This window comes from Styela clava, chromosome 15 (assembly GCF_964204865.1).
Source record: "Styela clava chromosome 15, kaStyClav1.hap1.2, whole genome shotgun sequence".
Taxonomy (NCBI): domain Eukaryota; kingdom Metazoa; phylum Chordata; class Ascidiacea; order Stolidobranchia; family Styelidae; genus Styela; species Styela clava.
This window is the reverse complement of record NC_135264.1, coordinates 13,475,746-13,496,784: the sequence shown is the minus strand read 5'-3', so window position 1 is coordinate 13,496,784 and position 21,039 is coordinate 13,475,746. Positions and strand designations below refer to the sequence as shown.

At 35.3% G+C, this 21,039-nt stretch overlaps 2 protein-coding genes and 1 long non-coding RNA gene across 6 annotated transcripts; 1 reads left to right on the top strand and 2 right to left on the bottom strand.

The window, feature by feature from the left end:
- Positions 1-189: 189 nt before the first annotated feature.
- Positions 190-5,124, bottom strand: LOC120334666 (uncharacterized). Of its 4 annotated transcripts, XR_013480625.1 has the most exons (5): positions 3,165-5,124; positions 2,812-2,877; positions 2,303-2,373; positions 1,750-1,827; positions 190-739 (listed from the first exon to the last, which is right to left on the bottom strand). It is a non-coding gene; the product is annotated as an uncharacterized LOC120334666 (long non-coding RNA). The 4 variants fall into 4 exon arrangements; XR_013480626.1 differs by lacking the exons at positions 190-739; positions 1,750-1,827 and having other exon boundaries at positions 1,887-2,373; positions 3,165-3,259; positions 4,437-5,124; XR_013480624.1 differs by lacking the exons at positions 190-739; positions 1,750-1,827 and having other exon boundaries at positions 1,895-2,373; positions 3,165-4,658; positions 4,797-5,124.
- A 2,121-nt stretch (positions 5,125-7,245) lies between these two features.
- LOC120334102 (arginine--tRNA ligase, cytoplasmic-like) lies at positions 7,246-10,649 on the bottom strand. Its single transcript, XM_039401554.2, has one exon. The coding sequence runs from the start codon at positions 10,577-10,579 to the stop codon at positions 8,570-8,572; it is 2,010 nt and encodes a 669-aa protein (XP_039257488.2). The 5' UTR covers positions 10,580-10,649; the 3' UTR covers positions 7,246-8,569.
- Positions 10,650-16,100: 5,451 nt separating this feature from the next.
- On the top strand, positions 16,101-20,000 carry LOC120334348 (dehydrogenase/reductase SDR family member 1-like). Its single transcript, XM_039401837.2, has 8 exons — positions 16,101-16,363; positions 16,677-16,826; positions 17,311-17,390; positions 18,452-18,584; positions 18,651-18,782; positions 19,302-19,371; positions 19,513-19,599; positions 19,760-20,000. Exons 1-8 carry the CDS (start codon positions 16,166-16,168, stop codon positions 19,897-19,899), a joined length of 990 nt encoding a protein of 329 aa, XP_039257771.2. The 5' UTR covers positions 16,101-16,165; the 3' UTR covers positions 19,900-20,000.
- The last annotated feature ends 1,039 nt before the right edge of the window (positions 20,001-21,039 follow it).

Sequence of the window (21,039 nt, the reverse complement as noted above, 5' to 3'; positions counted from 1 at the left end):
ACTGTAAAAAATGGAGACCCGTCAATATGACGTTTTTAATACCTACGCTCCTAAATGCCATTTCTTATTCGCCTCTAACAAAACCCAATTGCCGACAACCAATAAGCATAAACGAATATGGTTTCAATAAATAATTTTATTATATTCTTTAATTAAGCAAAAAGAATAAATACACAAATATATCGAAAGAGCTTTGGCTTACCTGGAACGCTTGTTAGCTTTCCAAACAAGCAGATTTCTAAGGGCGAATCTTCGAAATGAAGGACTAATAAAAAACCTAATCTGGAGAACTCACTCAAAAATTCACCGTTCATCGGACAGATTGTTTAAAAGAAAGTAACATCGAGATATTAAGCTTTTCTGCCATGATCAGACACGAAATGAAGAATCATATATAGGGCAAGAGGGCTACTGCCATGGGCGCCATTTGGACGAGGGCGCACAATGGGCGAAACCTCATTTTGACAAAACAACTTCTTTATAATAATAACGTACAAGTAAACCAAGGCAACAAACGGTAAAAATTTCAGTGAACCACCAAGAGGGCGCTTTTGCGCCATTTCACGCAGATAGGTCACTGCTGGGGCCAGCTTTGGTATCGGACAAGCTCTGGTATATGGATGGTTATAAAAAAATTTAAATACACGATTTATATAATCTAAATGGAACGACCATTTATTCCAATGTTCAACGGGTCTGGTTGCCGACTCTCCGTTAGACCTTCCAATCCAGAACGCAGCTGAAATATAAAAACAGATTCAACATGGTACAGGGCGATTATGGATTACATTTCACACTACCGATGAAAAACAGATTCTAAAAGATTTATACATCGACTTGCACAACTCAACTCAAAAATTCACGAGATTCGAAACTAAGCTTTTCAACTTGATACATCACGATAGCGATGCTCAAATATATAGACACGAAAGCCAAAACGAAATAGTACGAGTATGAAATTTGTCTCAGTCGACTATGCCAAAAGGTGGGCAATTTTTAATTTTGATAGTTTTAGTTAATAAAGAAAAGAGATTTCCATCACCGGAACAAGAAAAAGAATTTCGGTACTCCTGAAGTATGCGTATCAATATGTCGCACAACCTGATGCGCCATCTTGGTGCGCATACTTCAGGCGGTCCAGAATTTAAATATTAATCATATATAATCATATAAAAAAGGACAACAAAAAGAATGCCAAATAAAACCAAATGCCACAATGACTATGGAATATTATCTAAACATAAAAATACCAACAAAGTTTCAAAATAGAATACAGGATGACAGGATAGATATGGGATATTAGACATTTACCTAATTGAAGTCAGTCATGCAAAGTAAGAACATGAAATTCGAAATAAACCGCGAGATGCCACAATGATTATGACGTATTAATAACATGTTACAAAACGATTTGTATGTCCACTTCATGTCCAACAGTCTTTATCGTTATTTCTGTTAGTGTATTGAGGAAAAGTAGCAAATAATGAGGCAAAGAAGTGCGTTTTCGCAACTGGAATATTAGCTCACCAATATTACCAAAACTCTCTAAATGGAATAACTTAGGAACTCGTCATCAACTATTGGATTTTGAGATTTCGCCCAACACAGACAAATGTGCTTCAACACTTCCAAGTACACAAGACTGTGCCAAATGAATGAAACGACATTTCCGACTTCACAGCGGCAGGAGAAGACTATTTCATTACTCTAGTTGAAATTCTCTGTGTAATTACAAAAATATTAAAATACCTAATTCAAGATAGATTCAGATAGATTTGTGAGATCCGTTGTTGCTTCAATCAGCTTGTTCCGTAATCCGGACAGAACCTGAACGATTCAAAGAATAAAGTTTGATATCGGTTGAATAGGAATAGTAGCTGGTCGTGTAGAGATTTTTTGAAGAATATTATATGCTTGGGTAGCGAGTAGTTGATGAGCAATAAATCCTGCAGTCGAAAATTTACTTCAACCAACAAGAATAACAAGTTTACTTTAGAGCAGTGGTTCTCAAACAGGGCCGCTAATCAAAAATATTAAAATTTGTTAGATTTTATCTTGCCCGTTTTATTTTTGATATATATTTATTTCTTTATTTTGGATTATTACGTTTAAATAAAAAAATGCTTTCGTCTTACCATCTGTTATTTGTAGCTTTTTGTTAGCTATAGTTATTTTTGAAGTTGGGCACTAGACTTGACAAATTCTAAAAAGGGGGAGTGGATTAAAAAGTTTGTGAACCACTGATAGAATTTCGTTTGAAGACTATTATATGCTTGAGTAGGGAGTAATTACTGAAACACACTCATTTCGCTTCACAAATGAAAACTGTTTTTCTTTTCGCTTGAATGAATTCAATCCCCGATTTTTAAGTTTCTAAAATACAAAAAAGATCGTTATAATATCGTGGTGGACAACGGCGAAAAAGTTTTATATGGGAGACAGTAGTATGAACTAAGCGGCAGTATATTCCCCAAATAACAAAAGAGCGAAATCAAATATATGGACACGGACGCCAAAACGAAGTAGTCCGGTTATGAAATTTGCCATATACTCCACCAAGGTTTGCATTTACTAATTTTTGACACGTCATCGCGAAAAAATAAGCGAATCCCAAACTAGAAATATGATTTTTTATAACACGAAGGTATTAACAATAAAATGAACATGAACAAAAAAACAACAACATAATAGCATGACAGTCCATATGTACACATCGCGTCCAATAATCTTGAAACCAATAACAAGTAATTACCCCGTCTCTATCAGTCGTCACATGGGCTATATTTAATGACTGCGTTGATAAAAACTCACTTGTAGCTACCATGTCCAGTTACGCTGAAAATCCGTCTCCTATCCTTCTGTTGCACGTGAATATTACTGCAACAGAAAATTTCAGGATAATTTAGTTGAGGAAAACTTTCAATTGCTATAAGACCTAAAATCGGGTCTGGCCTCCTTCGCACGAAGCGTGAATTTAAAGACTTTTTTAATCTTACTTATTAGGTTTGTCAACAAAAATAATCCCAACGATTGATTGAAAACTTAAAAAGAGTATTGGTTTACAAAATATGAAAGTTGCAAAAGAATAAGATAACTTTAACCCGGATTTTAAATGCAAAGTCAAATCTAATACTGTACTTCATACTTTATAATGTCCACCTAACCTTGTTGCCTCCAGCAGATCCCGATGCCAACATTCCCAAACTTCGTGGTCCAATTCCAAACAGAGTCAATAATTTTAGGCCTAATATTAGTCTAACTGCATTAGTAAACATAACCGTAAAAACATAAAATCGCCTGCAAGTAAACGAAAATCATGCAAATGCAACCAGATCATTTGTTAATTGCCGTTAGAATATTGTGGAACAGCACAAACTGAGAATACATTGGAAATCTATTCAAAATATACATTCGAATGCATTTACAACAAATTTACGTTTCTCGACGCAAGAGCGAAGTAGTATGAAACCTCCATATCGTCACGCTAATAACCGAATTGCGTAAGTCATTTTTAGCAGTTTTGAGAAAAACGTAAAAACTTTCCAATAATATTGATATTCCATTGAGAGTCAATGATTTGCCATGGTTCAATTTTTTGATCGTAGCCGGATTTAAGGTAATTTGTATGACGCAGTTAAGTGACGTCATAATGGCGCACTGTGACTTAGGCAGAAATGTGTCTATGACTTGAGGACATACGCAATTTTGCAACTTTACTATATGCACCAGTCCTGAAAACTAAACATTCCAAAAACGAATGTAATTCTCAGTATCTACAGTGTCTAATTCCAAAAATAGCTAATCAGTTTCAATTACATTATTTTTTATGTTTAAAAATATATATTTCATCAATATAACACGTTCTGCACACCCACCGAAATAAGACTAAGATTAAATATAAAGAATAAAACAGCAATGCACCCAATATAAAAGCCAACCAAGGTGAATTGGACTCGGACAGTGAATATCACAAGTGCACGTCTTCCTATACTGTACTAAAAATTCAAATTAATTCGCGCTAAGCTAAAATCCGAGATGCAAAAACTCGAAAATACGTCGCCGAGGTTATTTTGCTTTTTGTGACGTCACAATAGTCCTGCGGTAACAATGATGATTCATTATGACGAAACAATTGTACAAATGTGCATGTCATACTAAATCTCCATTTTTATGGGTTTCGGAATTCTAAAAATAAAATCTGAGTTAACAGACAGGTGCGCAGCATTACATAAATACCTATTTTATAAAAAACTCAAAATCGCCAAAAATGACTTACGCAATTCGGTTATTAGCGTGACGATATGTAATCAGATTTATGTTAAGGGGAATATAAAAAGACAATACAATGACACTGACGGAATCCTAAAACTTGGTTTGGATAAAATTGTATACTATATTGTCATGCGGTTGTGCACTTTTAAATGTGAATAAATTACCTCTCTTCAACAAAACTTCCGTGAGTCTTCGATTCAGGAATTTGGCATCAATCATCGCTTCAATACTATGTTATGGCCTAACTGTATTGTTAATTAGTTTATCTTTAGCTATTCCTATTTGTCATGTATCTTTCGTTTTCGTTTCACCTCGACAGTTCCGATTGGTAGACAATTTGAATCAACAACTGTAGCTTAAACCTAGGTTCATCTGCATTGGTATAACTGTGAAAGATATGGAAAAAGAAAACGCTACTTGGGCCCACGTAAATTCTTGACATGACAAAAAGTTTAGATATAAACAAGGAACGAAAGAAGTGACCGTTGAAATAATTTGAAAAAAATTAAAGCAAATAATATCACCTGTACTATATCCGGAACATCCCAACACAACCGCATCTATGTTGAGCTTTTATTTCATTAATGATGTAGATCTTATTTATGAAATGGTCCAAACATCATTGCACAGGCATATCTTCCCAGGGGTCTTCGATCCAACACAAGTTTACTCTCATTATCAATCTAGTGCTATTATTATGGCTTAACTAAAATCCCTGAATTAATGCATATTTATTTAATCGCGCTTTACTTTCCGCTCAATCAGTTCCCGATGTCAACATTCGCAGCTTGTTCACATTCAGACAGTTTATATAAACACGATCTGAAATATATAATATAGATAAGATGCAATATATAGAGGCTGAATAAAAGCTTAACACAAGCTTAACACAGGGCAATTTCTATCCAAAGCATAAATTTGAATACAAAATTTCTTAATTGTTCTATCAATCAATCAATCAATTTTATTTTGATCACTCTATAGAAACAAAACAACAACAAACGGACAGACTAAATGCAGAGGAGCTGGAGGACGGGCATAATTTAATAAAAAAGTTAAGAACGTACAAGTACGTGCCCGTCCACCAAAACAGTCAAAAGAACACAATAAAACAAAAACACGATGTAATTCCGGCCGACGGGCTTTGATCATGTTGATATTACGCAATACGAATCCAACAGTTAATACCGAAACACACAACGCGTAGCATTCTCTAGTCTTTTCAAGTAGCCACGTCCGCACCCGACGATGGTAGGAATTCAACGATGAATATTTTCTTGTCGATCGCCTCCATTTGTTTACGCCGTCGTCTTTAATTCAATAATTACACATGAGGGAGAAGCATTTAGTACTATGCTATGGCCTAACTGATGGATAAAGTTCATCTCTAATAAGCATTGCATCTTCCGATTTGGATTTATCTCACCAACTTCAGATCTTGTAATCGCAATTCCACTTTGTGGACATTTAAAATTAATAATTGTAGGCCCAAGTTTATTGTAACTGCATTATTAAAGCTATAAAAGTATTAAAAATGTCTGTGAGGTAATACAAAGTTGGATTACAAGATGAACATAAACCACAGAACGCAAAAATAAAATCAGTGCTTACCTGACGGCGTCAAATTTGAAAAGACCGCCTGAGCGCAGACAAATTTTGACGTGGCAAGAAAAAAGTGTAGGTATAATAAAGAAACAAAGCGGGCGAAGGAGACCGCAAAATGAAGATGCTTTTTCATTGGTTATTAGAAATCACATGACCAGGCGACGCATTCTGATGATTTTTTTTTAAATGTTCACTTAATTTGTCACAGCCCGAGTCTGCATTTTTCGATATCCGGAATACACTCAATAAATTGACCGCTGAGTTGGAGTGACTGAAAGCCGAATCGAAATATCTATCAATCATTGTGATTTCAAACTACTCATTTTGATATGACTACAAATATTCGAATTCGAATGAAAATAATTTGTGTAATTACTTATAACGTCTTTCGTCGATGAACGCTTACTAACTTTCGCGTTTGTCTGACTGAACGCATAATTATGCAAGAAATGAAATAAAAACTATATACTTGAACAAAAGAATTGATAGAAAGGTAGTACCGACGTTATGTTGTCAACAGACGAAATAATCACACTGATCTCAACTCGATTGTAGATTAGAACTATTCCGTATTCTTCACAAATATTTAATAAAAATATATAATTTTGCCCGTCCCTAGCTTTTGTCCACAACAATGTATTATATCATACAAATTAACATTTTCCAACCAAGAGGCAGTGAAGTGAACCTTGACTCGATTTCATTTTCATCATATCCCTCTTCACCATTTCTATAAACCCAGTGATATCTTCTTTAAATGAAGCCATACGATTGGCTCAATCTATTGTTGAACAAAGAATACAATCCTGTTCCTAACTTTATGAACTGATGAACCATGGTCAAACCCAATGCCACAGATTAGACATTTACATTTTATTTTCTAATTCAAAAGATAGTTCATTAGCAAGCTGCATATCAAGCCTTCAAAAATGAATTATTCTATCTAGAGATATTCAGATTCAAGGCTGTGGTGTCGAAAGTCGTATTTCCAAAATTATAGAATCGGAGGAGAAATAGAAAATTCTAATTTTTTGGAGTTGGAATTAAGAGTTCTAAGGATGATAATTGAAGAAACTGGAAAAGCATGGTCGACAGTCGACTTTTAGAGACAATCGAACATACACCAAGTTTTTTTGTGGTTGACAATCATGATGGGTGTCAAAATTTACTGCTTTCTAAATGGCTCAAAAGTTTGGAATTTCAAGATGAGTGCCAACTGTCAACATTTTCTTCAACTAGTTAGTCATATTTTTTATCGACTCCTCACCACAGACCCAGTCAAAACAAACAGTAAATTTTTGTTATAAGTACTATTTTCATTCAATCTCAATCCATAATGTCAAAAAAACAACATATTAATACTAAGCTATTATAATCTGGCATTTAATTCGTTTGAAGAAAGAAAACTGGTTCGAAAAATACTGCACATTATAGTCTGTGGTTGGATATATTCAATATCCTGTATCTTTTTGAGTATATCCATCTTAAGACTATTTTAACCATCACTTTATACCTATAGAATAATAAACAAATTAGACGGGTTTGGCTGTTCTATGCTTTATACAAGGTGTCCGAAAAATTTGGCCCGATTTTTTAGATAACAATTGTGAGTTTAAAAAATTTTATAGTATGATAAATGAGAACTACAAGCAAAATAAGAGTACCGGTAATTGATAAACAAAGACCAAGGAATTTTAAATTGTTATTACTATAAAATCAGACAACATTTTTTGGACGCCCTGTATATAAAATTACGTTAGAAATCGAATTTAAATATTTTTCTAAACTGTGTCGATTATTGTGGTAGCCACAAAACATGATAACTCAGTTATGCATGTTTAAATTATTCAATTTTTTGCAAAATGAATCTCACCGATCCTAGATACACCAACTATACTACCACCTTAATTTTCAATTTACCGAAAGAATTCAAAAATCATGTTGGAACTGGTCCTTCTCTAAAAAGTTTAGTATTTTAGGATTGTGGTTTTTAAAAGTTAATATTGTTGTATATTTCAAGAAAAATGATGCCAAATTTTGAAAAGCCTATAAACCATGAATTTGATATGAAAATGTGAAGATTTATATAATAACAGTGAGTTGGACCATAATTTTACCAATAAAATTCCTATTAAATTCCTTGAAAAACACAATTGGAACTTGGGAAGTATTATTGAACATTTTTATAAGTTAGCACATTTTCACGCCAAACAAGGCCCAAATCAGTCCCATTTGGGAGGGACAAAAATATAAATATCATTGGTTTGAAACCGATATTGATCGCCAAATGTCATTGCCAAGAAACAATAAAATAAATTCATTTCAATAACTCAAAATATATGTACAGAAGAAATTTGGGGATTGCGCAAGATTTTTGGAACACGTGTATACATTGAAGAGATACGCAATGCCAAAATTTAAATTAAGCTTAGCATGGTCCACAGATAAAGTTAGTATGCGAATGGCAGATGCTTAATCCAACAATATTAATACACAATCTCTTTAGATCTAAACAGCAACAAATTTTGGCGAAAATACAAATTTTGCAAAGCAGATGAGCAGGAGCTACTTTGGTATGCAATCTCAGTGATTTTAGTTAGGAACTGAACTCCATAAGAATGTCTTTATGAGATCACATTAGGCGAGTGAAATAGAATACCAAAGTGGCAGCGATGAGAACACTGGAATTCAGTTACATCTTCTCAACTGGAGTCAAGCCCAATATATGAAAACATCTGTCCATTATTTCTGCAGTGGCTTCGCAGAGAAGCAAACGATTTTTGTTGATTTTAATGATTTCTCCTGTTTTTCTATCTTTCTCTATGCAATAGCATGAATCGTAAAATTCTGTGAAAGTTGTCGACAGCTCGTAGACGTAATCGCATAATGTGTGTGGTGCCAAATCTTCACTTACTCTCTGCAGAACTTCTGTGAATCTGCAGATGCATTTGGCAAGCTTGAATTCCTTCGGGTGATCCATATGCACTCCACCAGATTCTTTTGCTGTGGTTAACAAACTGTCTTTCGTCACATCAGCGTTCCTTCTGATTGATCTTATCCTTGTGTAAGCGTAAAGGAGATAAGCAGCAGTGTTGCCCCTGTCATCTAACATCTTGTCGAATGAAAACACGTAATCATTGACGTAATTGTGGCTCAAATCTGCATACTTGACGCAACCATAAGCGACCGCCTTTTCTGCTGCGAGAAGCTCTTCTTTAGAGAGTACAAGATGTCTTTCTTTGGCAACTAATTTATCTCTGGAACGTTTTAAACCTTCATCAAGCAGATCAATGAGTCGTACAGTTTCCCCAGAACGGGTTTTGAATTTTTTTCTATCTTCACCCAACACAACACCAAATCCAACATGTCGAACAACTTTTTCTTTCGGGTTATACCAACCAGCCATTTGTGCACCGGCGTAAATGGTTTGAAAATGTGTTCCTTGTCCAGAATCTGTGACATAAATAAGAATGTCACCTTTCTCATCGTTAATTCTTTGTCTGATTGCAGCCATGTCACTTGTGTCATAAGTGAACCCTCCATCAGATTTAACAATCGTTAAAGGAATTGAGCAGTTTGGTGGAAACATTAGCGTTCTGCCGTCTTCCACTTTCAAAAGACCTTTTTCGTTCAATTCTTTTACCACATCGAGCATCATATCCTGATAAAAAGATTCTCCTCGTTCCTTCAAATTTTGAATCTGCAGTCTGTCGTAAACTTTTTGAAACTCCTTCCTTGATTCGTCACAAATAAGATTCCAAGCTTGTATATAATCTTTTTCTTTTCCTTGTAATTTGACGACGGCTTTATACGCCCTTTTTTTAAACTCTTCATCTTCATCAAATCGTTTTTTCGACTCTTTATAAAAAGCTTGCAAGTCTCCAATAGGTGGCGACTCCGTTTTAAAATTCGGAAATTTGTCCGTCAAATGTGCAATTAACATTCCAAATTGCGTTCCCCAATCACCAACATGGTTCAGCCTCAAAACGTCATGTCCAAGAAATTCAAATAATCGACTGATACTGTCGCCAATGATTGTTGAACGTAGATGGCCAACATGCATTTCCTTCGCAATATTCGGAGATGAGTAATCAATAATAACTCTCTTCTGCTTTTGCAAAGGTGGAGGAGACGCTCCTACCAATACAACATTAGCAATTGCTTGCATCAAGAAATCTTCTTTAATGCGAATATTTATGAATCCAGGACCAGCAATATCGACAGATTTAATTAGATGATTTTCAGGAAGATTTTCGATAATTTTTGCCGCAATATCTCTTGGCGAAACCTTTTGTCCTTCAGCTTTTAATAAACCAACAATTCCCATTGCGCTATTGCATTGATAATCTCCAAACTTTTCATTCTGACTTGGAGTAATTGCTACAGGAGGATCAGATACATCAGGTACAGCTTTGAGAATTGCGATTTGGAACATAGCACCCAAACCAGCACTGATATTTGGCATACATTTATTGACATCACTGCGAGCTAATTCAGCATCCAAATTCATTTGAAGATGACCTTTTTGATATTGTAATTTTGTATTTGCTGTTGTTAATTCTTTTATTTTTTCACTATTGAGCTCATCGCCTTTGAAATCATAGGTTCCCTCCTCAAGTTGTTCCATTTCTTTCCTGAGAGAATCGACAACTTCTTCCTGAGATTTTATCACAGCCTCCATGTCGCCACAATTCTCAGCCATTACTAACGCTTTTGATAAGTATTATATATAGCTATACTACACCAAAATACTGAAATATTCAAATTATATTGAGACTCTTGTAAATGGATTTATGGCATTTTATTTTAAATAAGTATTTTTACAATGTTGGTGGTTACAGTCACATGACTGTCTGACTGTTATTACATCAATTGATAATTTTCCATTCCCAGTTAGGAATGATAACAAGTTTGTTACATCTTAAGAAATTAATACAGAGATTGTGTTTGCTATTCAGCTATTGGCCAGGACTTTTTAGGTGACTAGACGGTCTGCAGGAAGCTTTGATGGAGTAAAATTGAAAAAAACTATCATGCAATCAGAGGTATTTAAAATAAATTGAATATCTGAATTTGTTAGAAATCAATAGATGTTCCTCGGCCTTTGAACCAGGAAAAATTCGGGTCTCATGTAGTTTTGAGCCTAAAGTACTAGTGGGCGTAGCTTAACAATTTTTGCACAAGTCAATCCAGCAATCCTAGCCCCTACCTGACTGAACCATCCAAAAATTCCGACGTCACAAATACGTAATAAAGCTTGCTAAAGTATACATACAATCGCACGAAATGACATCTGCGCCGACAATAAAGAAATCACTAACGGCAGCGATCTCTCTCGTATCGGGATTGTTGCGACAAGAAAAATAGCTTGTTCCATTTCGGGTGATCGTCTATTCGTCTTGAATGACAGTTCGTACAGTTTGGCGGACCTTATTACGTCACTGTGACATAATTCTGTAATTTTTGGATGGCATAGTCAGATACGGTAGCGATTAGGATTGACATGTAGATACAAAACTACACTAACCCGTAAAATTCTCTCTTTACAGCTATACTTGAGCATGGCAAAATTTTGGATGCCAAAACCATCATTTTAATGGAAACAATCAATGATGGTTAATTTTAGCTTAAGTTTATCGCGAATTTTCCGGAACTAATTTTTGAATATCGCTGGCTAACTAAAGTTCCTCGAAAGACAACATGGCAATTAAAATATTTGATTTACAACTAATTTTAGAAAATACATTCGAAAACTCACAAAAAATAGGCAATGTTTACAGCCATCAGCTTAGATATCTTTCTGCACGCAAGTTATACAGTTATAAGTACAGTATAGGTTTATTTTGACTCCATAATCAATTGCGATTGTTACGTCATTGTTAAATCATTTATTATCGATACAGCAGTAGTACATTTTTAACCTAAGCTCATTCTGAACCTACCTAGTTCACTCGATAACATTCAATCAACGTAAGGAATACATCGAATCGGCGAGTAACGTTCATTGATGTTGACGATCTCTGTTCAGGAACAGCACTGGTGATATAGCACATGTTTTCATTTCAAAAGCATCGCTTGTAGCAGTAGAGACTCAAGATCGCGGAATTACGGAACTGTTATTCGATTACGCCTTGTTGCATCATCAAAAAAATATAATTCTTTATTTACCAAACTTCATGCTCGACAGGGACTGGTAATCGAACGAGAGGCCGTGGTTCGTCATATATGCCTGACCCCACAACACCCCAGGAATTCAAAAACATTATTATTACCGATATTAAAATTTTTATATTATGGAACCGTATGGGAAGTATGGTCAGGGGTATAGTAGACTCATTAAGAGGGCATTAGTCTTTAAATACCATTCAGCTTAATCCTTTTCTTGGTTTGTTAAATTTGTTAGCCACATCGGAGTAAAGCATCAATAGTAGGGCTGGGAATGATTAACCGCTTTAGATGGATAACGGTTACGATTTATTTTAACCATGCTTGCTAAAGTATACATACAATCGCACGAAATGACATCTGCGCCGACAATAAAGAAATCACTAACGGCAGCGATCTCTCTCGTATCGGGACTGTTGCGACAAGAAAAATAGCTTGTTCCATTTCGGGTGATCGTCTATTCGTCTTGAATGACAGTTCGTACAGTTTGGCGGACCTTATTACGTCACTGTGACATAATTCTGTAATTTTTGGATGGCATAGTCAGGTACGGTAGCGATTAGGATTGACATGTGCAAAAATCTTTATGCTACGCCCACTAGGTGCGAAGTAGGCTACTTTAGATACAAAACTACACTAACCCGTAAAATTCTCTCTATACAGCTATACTTGAGCATGGCAAAATTTTGGATGCCAAAACCATCATTTTAATGAAAACAATCAATGATGGTTAATTTTAGCTTAAGTTTATCGCGAATTTTCCGGAACTAATTTTTGAATATCGCTGGCTAACTAAAGTTCCTCGAAAGACAACATGGCAATTAAAATATTTGATTTACAACTAATTTTAGAAAATACATTCGAAAACTCACAAAAAATAGGCAATGTTTACAGCCATCAGCTTAAATATCTTTCTGCACGCAAGTTATCAGTTTTAAGTACAGTATAGGTTTATTTTGACTCCATAATCAGTTGCAATTGTTACGTCATTGTTGAATCCTTTATTATCGATACAGCAGTAGTACATTTTTAACTTAAGCTCATTCTGAACCTACCTAGTTCACTCGATAACATTCAATCAACGTAAGGCATAGGCTATGTCGAATCGGCGAGTAACGTTCATTGATGTTGACGATCTCTGTTCAGGAACAGCACTGGTGATATAGCACATGTTTTCATTTCAAAAGCATCGCTTGTAGCAGTAGAGACTCAAGATCGCGGGATTACGGAACTGTTATTCGATTACGCCTTGTTGCATCATCAAAAAAAATATATTTCTTTATTTACCTAACTTCATGCTCGACAGGGATTGGTAACCGAACGAGAGGCCGTGGTTCGTCATATCTGCCTGACCCCACAACACCCCAGGAATTCAAAAACATTATTATTACCAATATTATATTTTTATAATATGAAACCGTAGATGCCCATCATATGTATATGGGAAGTATGGTCTGGGGTATAGTCGACTCATTAAAAGGGCATTAGTCCTTAAATACCATTCAGGTTAATCCTTTTCTTGTTTTGGTAAATTTTTTAGCCCCATCGGAGTAAAGCATCAATAGTAGGGCTGGGAATGATTAACCGCTTTAGATGGTTAACGGTTACGATTTATTTTAACCGTTAACTGACATCTCAGGTTTAAATCATTTTCATAATGTACAATTTCTTCAAAAATGATTAGCCTACGTCATGGGTGGGCAACCTTTTTCGGCTCGCGTGCCCAAATCGGCTAAATTTAACGACAAAATTCTTCCGAGTGCCGACCAAAATTAAAAACAATGCTTTGTTACTTTTAAAGCAAAAATACACAATAATAAACCTCCTAAACATGTAAACTACAGACAGATTCACTATTCGGAAAAATATCAGACCGACAAATAGATTTGATTACTTTTCTTATTCTATATAAGTGAGACTTCTGCTACTGCATTACCGTTGATAGAGATTTACATTGAGAGAAAGTTACGAACTACTGGTTTCATCTTTCAGACTACTCCTGTTATGAGACTTAATAAAGTTCATAACTGAGAACAGAAAGTCACAAGCATATGTAGGTAAAAACATGCAGTTGCAAAATTTTTGAGACACGAAAAATTCTCGGGAATGGCTTCCCAATCACGCGATAGTTCGTTTTCTGCACTTCTCTCTTGTATTCCCTTCTATAATTGCTTATATTTCTTTCGAAATCAATTTATTTCAGTAAGTTAGCAAGTGACTCTAACCAACATGAGCTGTACAACTTCATAAATTAATCAGAAATGAAGAAAAATGGTGGCACAGACTATATATTACGTAACAATGAACCCCCAAAATGAATGCTGTGTTTCGTCACAATTCGTCTGAGAGAGCTGAGCTAACTCAGTTGTTACGTCATAATATATTTCTTTGTGGCCATATGTCATGAAAAGACAAAAAGAGTTTAAAATTTTAAATGAATAACAGATTGTTACCAAACGATAATGAATAAACAAACACCGAGCTTCATCAGATAAATCAGAGCCTCGAAACTTTTTATCTGAAAGAGAATGATCTCGTTTCTGAGGCCTCGCTCGCGTGCCGAATAAATGGGCTGGCCGAGGTCGAGAGGCCGTGGTTCGCCATATGCTTAAGATGTCTTATCGGCATTTCTCACCCCCGGGATAAATAGGTAAATCATATTCTATCCTATGATTGAACAGTTGAACAAATAACGGAAACAGAGTTCTTATACCTAGTAAGGGATGAATGAGAAGATCCGAAATACGCAAAGATAGGAATTCATCGGAAAAGATTGGAAACCACTGCACTAGTCCGAGGGGAGGCAGTGGGCATAAGACTTGATCTCGAGATTACAACCTGCTATGCTAACATAATTAAGATGTAACATAAAACCTCAAGCTAGCAACCGAATTTAGATTGATACATTATCTAACCATATTGAAGGACCAAACGATATGTTATAGACGTAGTTGAGAGTGCAATGTAATATGATAAATGAAATCAATACGACTTCAACTGATTTTTTTGTATTTATTTCCACGAATATCGGCTTCGCCCTCTTGCACGCGGTATTTCGAAATTACTGGTGATGGTATATATTTTTAGAAATAAAAGTACTAAACAGCTGAGTAAGCATTGGTCAGCAGAACATTCAATTTCCCGCCATGTTTTTACGATCGCACCTTACTGGTTCAGTCGTATACGTAAGTTTACCAAATATAATTTGAATCATTTAGATACCTAATACTCGAGATAAAAGTTAAAAAACGATTGCAATTGAATAGTTAAAATATTATACATTTAAGAATAGATGTCAGAAGTTGCTTAATTCAAGAGGATAACATCGACAAAATGCCGCGCTTCAATAAATAACGCACTTCTAGTATGATTGCAGCAATACGTTCTTAGTAGATGTGTAGTCAAGTGCAAGCAATACTTGAGTATGTTTCTATACTACACGACAGTAGGACCACTAAGATGGCAGAATCACTAACATTTAAAATCAATTCGACATCAGATTCAAATCCAGATTTGTTCATTCAATTATTAAATTTGGGAATGGAAGTTTGAATCATCTTGTAGGTAACGGAGATTAACAATGCACCCATGAGGCACAAATAGTGGTACTTCCGAGGTATGTGTACGAGTTCACGTGTACGAGTGTACACATACTTCTGAAGCGCCCAAATAATTGCCCAAAGATACGTTATATTATTCTTTTCCCGCATTCGGTAGTTACTGATATCGAGCTTGAATATATGTATATGACAAATGTTTACGAGAAAATATAATGTCATATTACTTTTAGCATTGTGCCGGCCCGAAGCTGATTTATTTAAATGTATTCGCTTTGGAAGCCCCGCATGGTATGGAATCATATCAAACATAACAAATGGCCTGAAATATATGTCATTTTCTGCTTGTGTGGTGGAACTGGAAATCAGTATAATGATGAACGGGAACATATCACAAAATATAAGTAGACTTTGAATGCAAAATCTGAAAATGCAAGTCAGTGTGTCGATAGGAACTGTGTCAATATGTACCAGTCGCACCAGAGTAAAGCAAATATTTGATCAACTTAAAGCCTTCGCCATAACGATAGAATCGATGTCATTTGGTTTATGGAATATTCAGTTTCATGTTTGAAAAATTAGTATTAACATTAAAAATGTATAGAAAACCTTCTGGAATAACTGATTTAAGGGGCAAAATATGTTTAGTAACCGGTGGCTCTCGGGGAATAGGAAAAGGCATTGCAATCCAGTTAGCATATCATGGTGCAACATGCTATGTTTCAGGACGAAATATGGAAACTTTGGAAAAACTCAATAAAGAGGTGAGCGATTCGAATGTTTTATTCGCATAATATATTTTTTCTTGGGGTGCCGAGGTTGGTTTTTTTTTACAAAATCCACGGAATTTTTTCATTTCCTAACCAAGAGGTAAATGTCTCTTCTTCTGTCATTTTGGTTCACCATCACTACCAAGAAATACAGCTATATATATGCAAATTTTAGAAGCTGTTAAGTGGAAATTAAGATTTTTTTAACTTTCCAATATATAATATTGAAGTAGCGTTGTCGAGCTTTCTAAATGTATGGTTTTCGAATAAAAGATATATCTATATATGACCTCATACCTTACTTCAGGTTGAGAGTATGGGAGGAAGTGGCAAGTGTATCCCAGTGCAATGCGATCATGAAAACGACTCAGAAGTAAAAAGTGTGTTCGAGAGAATTGATAGAGAAAACGATGGAAAACTCGATCTTCTCGTTAACAATGCTTATTCAGCAGTCAAGGTAGGCATGCGCTATTGAAGTCGTTTTTCAATTATTATATCCAATCTGTAATGAATAGGCTTCATCTCTTTTTATCTCTAAGCATTTTGGTCCAAGTCGTGCAGTAACTGTTTCTTGTGAACATAGCTTCGGTAACGAACGCTCTAATTTCAGTTGGAGGCTGAAAAATTATATTGAACTTTATATTTAGGGCCGGCTTTTAACATTAGGCAAAGCTTAAGCGCCTCGGCATTCAATTTCAAACTATTATTTCTCTATTATTGTACAAATATTTAGTATAAACTGTTCAAATAAGCACTTGTGAGGTGTTTGAAAATCAGCGAGGGCATTTTAATGCATTGATCTATAAACTTTGAGTGTGGATCTGAAGTCTATCCTCTGGTTTTGTGCGAAATGGGAGACATCCCCACTGGTGCCACGTTTCAAACCAATCCACGGATGTAGGCTACATTTGAGACATATTTGCAAATTTACTTTTTTGCAGTATATTTTTGAAAACCTTCAAAAGAAGTTTTGGGAACAATCACCCGACGCATGGGACAAAATCAATAATGTTGGACTCAGGTACAAATTTTCGAATCAATATTGACTCAGTTTCCGAGAAGCATTTAGAGATCAAAACTCGTTTCTGTACCACTGTGTTTGAAAGGGTAATGAGTACAGCCCCAAACATCAACTACTCGACCTAGTTTTCGAATTGTAATACTTTGAAACAGTTTCAAATTTTAAAGATTATATTCTACAGATTAAAGTTTGAAACAATTCAACCAATATCAAACGTAATTATTGTAAGATTTCTAGTAGTTTCAATTAGGACAGGGGTACACACAACACAGGACACGCGTGAAGTTCAACACGCGAAGGGTTTTGTACAAAGCAGTATCTTCCACAGCTTTTTATTTTTTTAGGAGGCGCAGGGGGGCGAGGGGTGCGGTGTTTCCAAATTTAGGCGGTGGTAGATATTTTGTTATTAGTGATAAAACTATTTGTGACTTATATAAATGTGGTATGTATTGACTGATCATCTTCAACGGCATATGAGCCATTTTCTGAATATTCAATACATTTTTATTTATGTTACAGATTTTTGGGTGGTGTAGGTAAATAATCACCGGTACAAAGTAATTATAGTATTTACAAAAATTCCTAATGCCCCACGTTTATGTCGAAATGAGAAAGTAGTTATCAGAAAGTAGCCGAGAATAAGAAATTAAGCTAGCCTACATTACTGAGCGTTTATGCCTGTTGTGCATTCTCAACCATGAAAATAAGCAAATCTTAGCTTCGGACTAGGTTAACAAATGAATATTTAGGTTCAGTGATGAACATCGCTATTTCTCATTTGAAGCCACCATTCCAAATTTGGTCGATCAAAAAAGTCATCAAAGCAGCGGTTTTTGGGAAATTAAATTGTTTCTGTAATTGTTGTTAGGAAATTATGCGTTTTACGGAAGTTCGTTTACATCACCAAGAATTATTCGGAAGTGTCGTTCCACGCGACAAGATTATTCTCAACACTTTATTTGAGTTGTGCACCCCTGAGTTCATGACTAAAGCCATTTTGGAATGTTCGTACTTGTAATCTGAATACATCAATTAAGCTGCTTTTTTTTTCACCGAAACAGGAATCATTATAGATGTGCGGTCTACGCATCGAAGATGATGATCGAAAAACGCCAAGGTTTGATCATCAATGTCTCATCCCCTGGAGGAATGCGATACTTCCTCTCTGTCCCGTATGGGGTGGGAAAATGTGCGGTAAGTATTCGATAATACTTGGAATATGAAGTATGAATTTGTGTTCATGAATTAAAACTTTTTCAGAAAGATAGGATGGCAAAAGATTGTGCCATTGAGCTGCGAAAATACAAAGTTGCTTTTATATCACTATGGCCGGGTCTCGTGAAAACCGAAGAATTAACTAGTATAAAAGAAGAGGGCCCGTTCTCCAGTAGAGTAAGTCTCTTTCTCTTTGTGTAATTTGCTACTTGCGTGATTTAAGCCAGAAATCTTTGCTATACAAATGGAAAATTTGATTGGAAAAAATAAAATTTCAAGACGCGTATCCATGACTTACCTATTCAGATTGTATGTAGAATTATTTTATTAATATAAAAGACGTCTAAAGGCGCTCCAGAAGTGTGTGTACCAATATGGAGGTAACTAATTTTGTTTTCCTATTTTACATAGAGTTGTGTAAAGGGACTGGAACCTATGGGCAGGGGGTATATTCACTTGGCTAACACAGACAGTCACCGAACTCGTAATAGAACTAAAATAAGGAAAATAGAAATAAAATTATGGGCTAACCCTAACCTGGTACATACTACGTGAGTACCTGTTTACATATATCGGCTATGCTGGCAATATATATTTGATGATAGATCTAGATTCTAGACAAATAGAGTTCAGTTTTGAATCATTGGATAAAATATTTCAAAATTCCTGTAAATATCTCTCTCTTATACTTTACAGTACGGGAGATTTTATGATTCCAGTGAATCCACGACGTATGTGGGAAAGACGGTTGCTGCACTATTGTCAGGTGAATCGAAAATACAAGCTATCTTCCATTCTACTTTGCATTGTCTGTATCCTCGTTTATGTTTCGCCACTTTTTATCACCCCGTTTTTGTCTTGTCCAATTTTTTACTTTTGTAAGTACTATTTGACATCAATATTTCAGAACCCCATGCAGAAGTCATGACGAGAAGCGGTAAAGTTGTTCTCACACGAGATGTTGGCACAAAGCACGGATTAACAGACGAGAGGGGTAAATGCTCAATTTCTAGATAAAAAAAAAACGGTTTTTATAGCCATTATCAACTGCAAAAGAAAACTGCCAACACATGGTTTTCAGGCGTAAGATATGCACTTTAGGAATCATCGAAGGCTCTTAAACATTGCTTCAACAGTTTTTTCTTTCCATTCAGGTATTGTTCCGAATAGTATGTTTCAGTTAAATCTCATGCTCTACCTATCCGGGTACAAGAAACTTGCAAATTTTATTCCGGATTTTGTTCAAATTCCGTCTTCAATTATCATGACGCTTCAAGCTTATAGGGATACATAAGTTTACTCGTGTTTACATCAATGTGTAATATATATTTGTTAATCGACGTACTTTTGAAAATTTATTAATTTCGTTGAAAGTGTTGAAAGTGTAATAAAATCGTTATTATGCAAACAAAAAAACTTGATTTTGTTCTCAACTAAAAGACCAATTGAGGGCGCAGTAATCATGTAAGTGGAAACAAGTACCCTTGTCAAAATGGGATATAAATTTCTTTTCTGCCATTTTTATCGCAGGGATATACATAATATGTATAGTTGTTGTATCGTAAACAAATATCATAACAGCGCTATTTTTATTTATTTGATATTAAAGACCCAGCTTGAAAAAGAAATTAAAAATCTACGAAGAGTAAAACTCGAGACATAACTTATTGAAAATTGAGTGTTTTCTTTACAAATGTAGTAAGAACTAGACGGTTCTCAATCGTAATGAAATAAATGAAAAAAAAAAGATTAGAAAACAATGATTTTGCAGTTATTATTCATACCACATCACTTTCTCGGAACGAACTTTCTCGATCAGCCTTTCTTAACCAGGGGTAAATTTCTTCATTCTTGGGGGTAAATTTCGTTTTTGTGAAAAAGATTTTGAACAAACAAAAACCACATCTATTTTCTTGTTTTGTGGCAAGAAATCAGTATCAGCCGAATCAGTATATTTCAACCGCAATTGAAAACCATCACATTTAAATAAGTCGAGTTCTTTGGTATTTGTACCATTAACAAACATATTACACTAGAATTTTTTGAAACAGAATGTCACGAAAAGAGAGAAAGTATCAGTACGCCTATTTAGATTTTGGGTTCACGTATCTTATTCGGGATGGTCATCATATGCCTCAGTGTGTTCTATGCATGAAAACCTTTTAAAACAGTACCACGAAATCTGCCCCACAAACAAAGCACCAAGCATAACAAGTTAAAATAGGTCTTTTTGGGTTCAGGTTGAGTTCAGGTTGTGCGCCATCTTAGTGCGCATACTTCAGGGGGTCCCTTTTTTGAGCTGACATTGTCAAAAAAGTCGAAAGCTGGACCAACCCGACACCCTTTGTCTGACTTAACAATACTGCTGTGGCCTACATGCATCTTTTGCCATTGCTTTATATGTGTCATAAGCTAATAAGGCACAACGATTGGC

Excerpts from the sequence above, each read along its gene's own strand:
- LOC120334102 (XM_039401554.2), bottom strand. The coding sequence starts at position 10,579 with ATGGCTGAGAATTGTGGCGACATGGAGGCTGTGATAAAATCTCAGGAA.
- LOC120334348 (XM_039401837.2), top strand. The coding sequence starts at position 16,166 with ATGTTTGAAAAATTAGTATTAACATTAAAAATGTATAGAAAACCTTCT. Across the intron at positions 16,827-17,310 it reads ATGCTTATTCAGCAGTCAAG|TATATTTTTGAAAACCTTCA; the intron begins GTAGGCATGCGC and ends ACTTTTTTGCAG. Across the intron at positions 18,783-19,301 it reads AGGGCCCGTTCTCCAGTAGA|TACGGGAGATTTTATGATTC; the intron begins GTAAGTCTCTTT and ends TATACTTTACAG.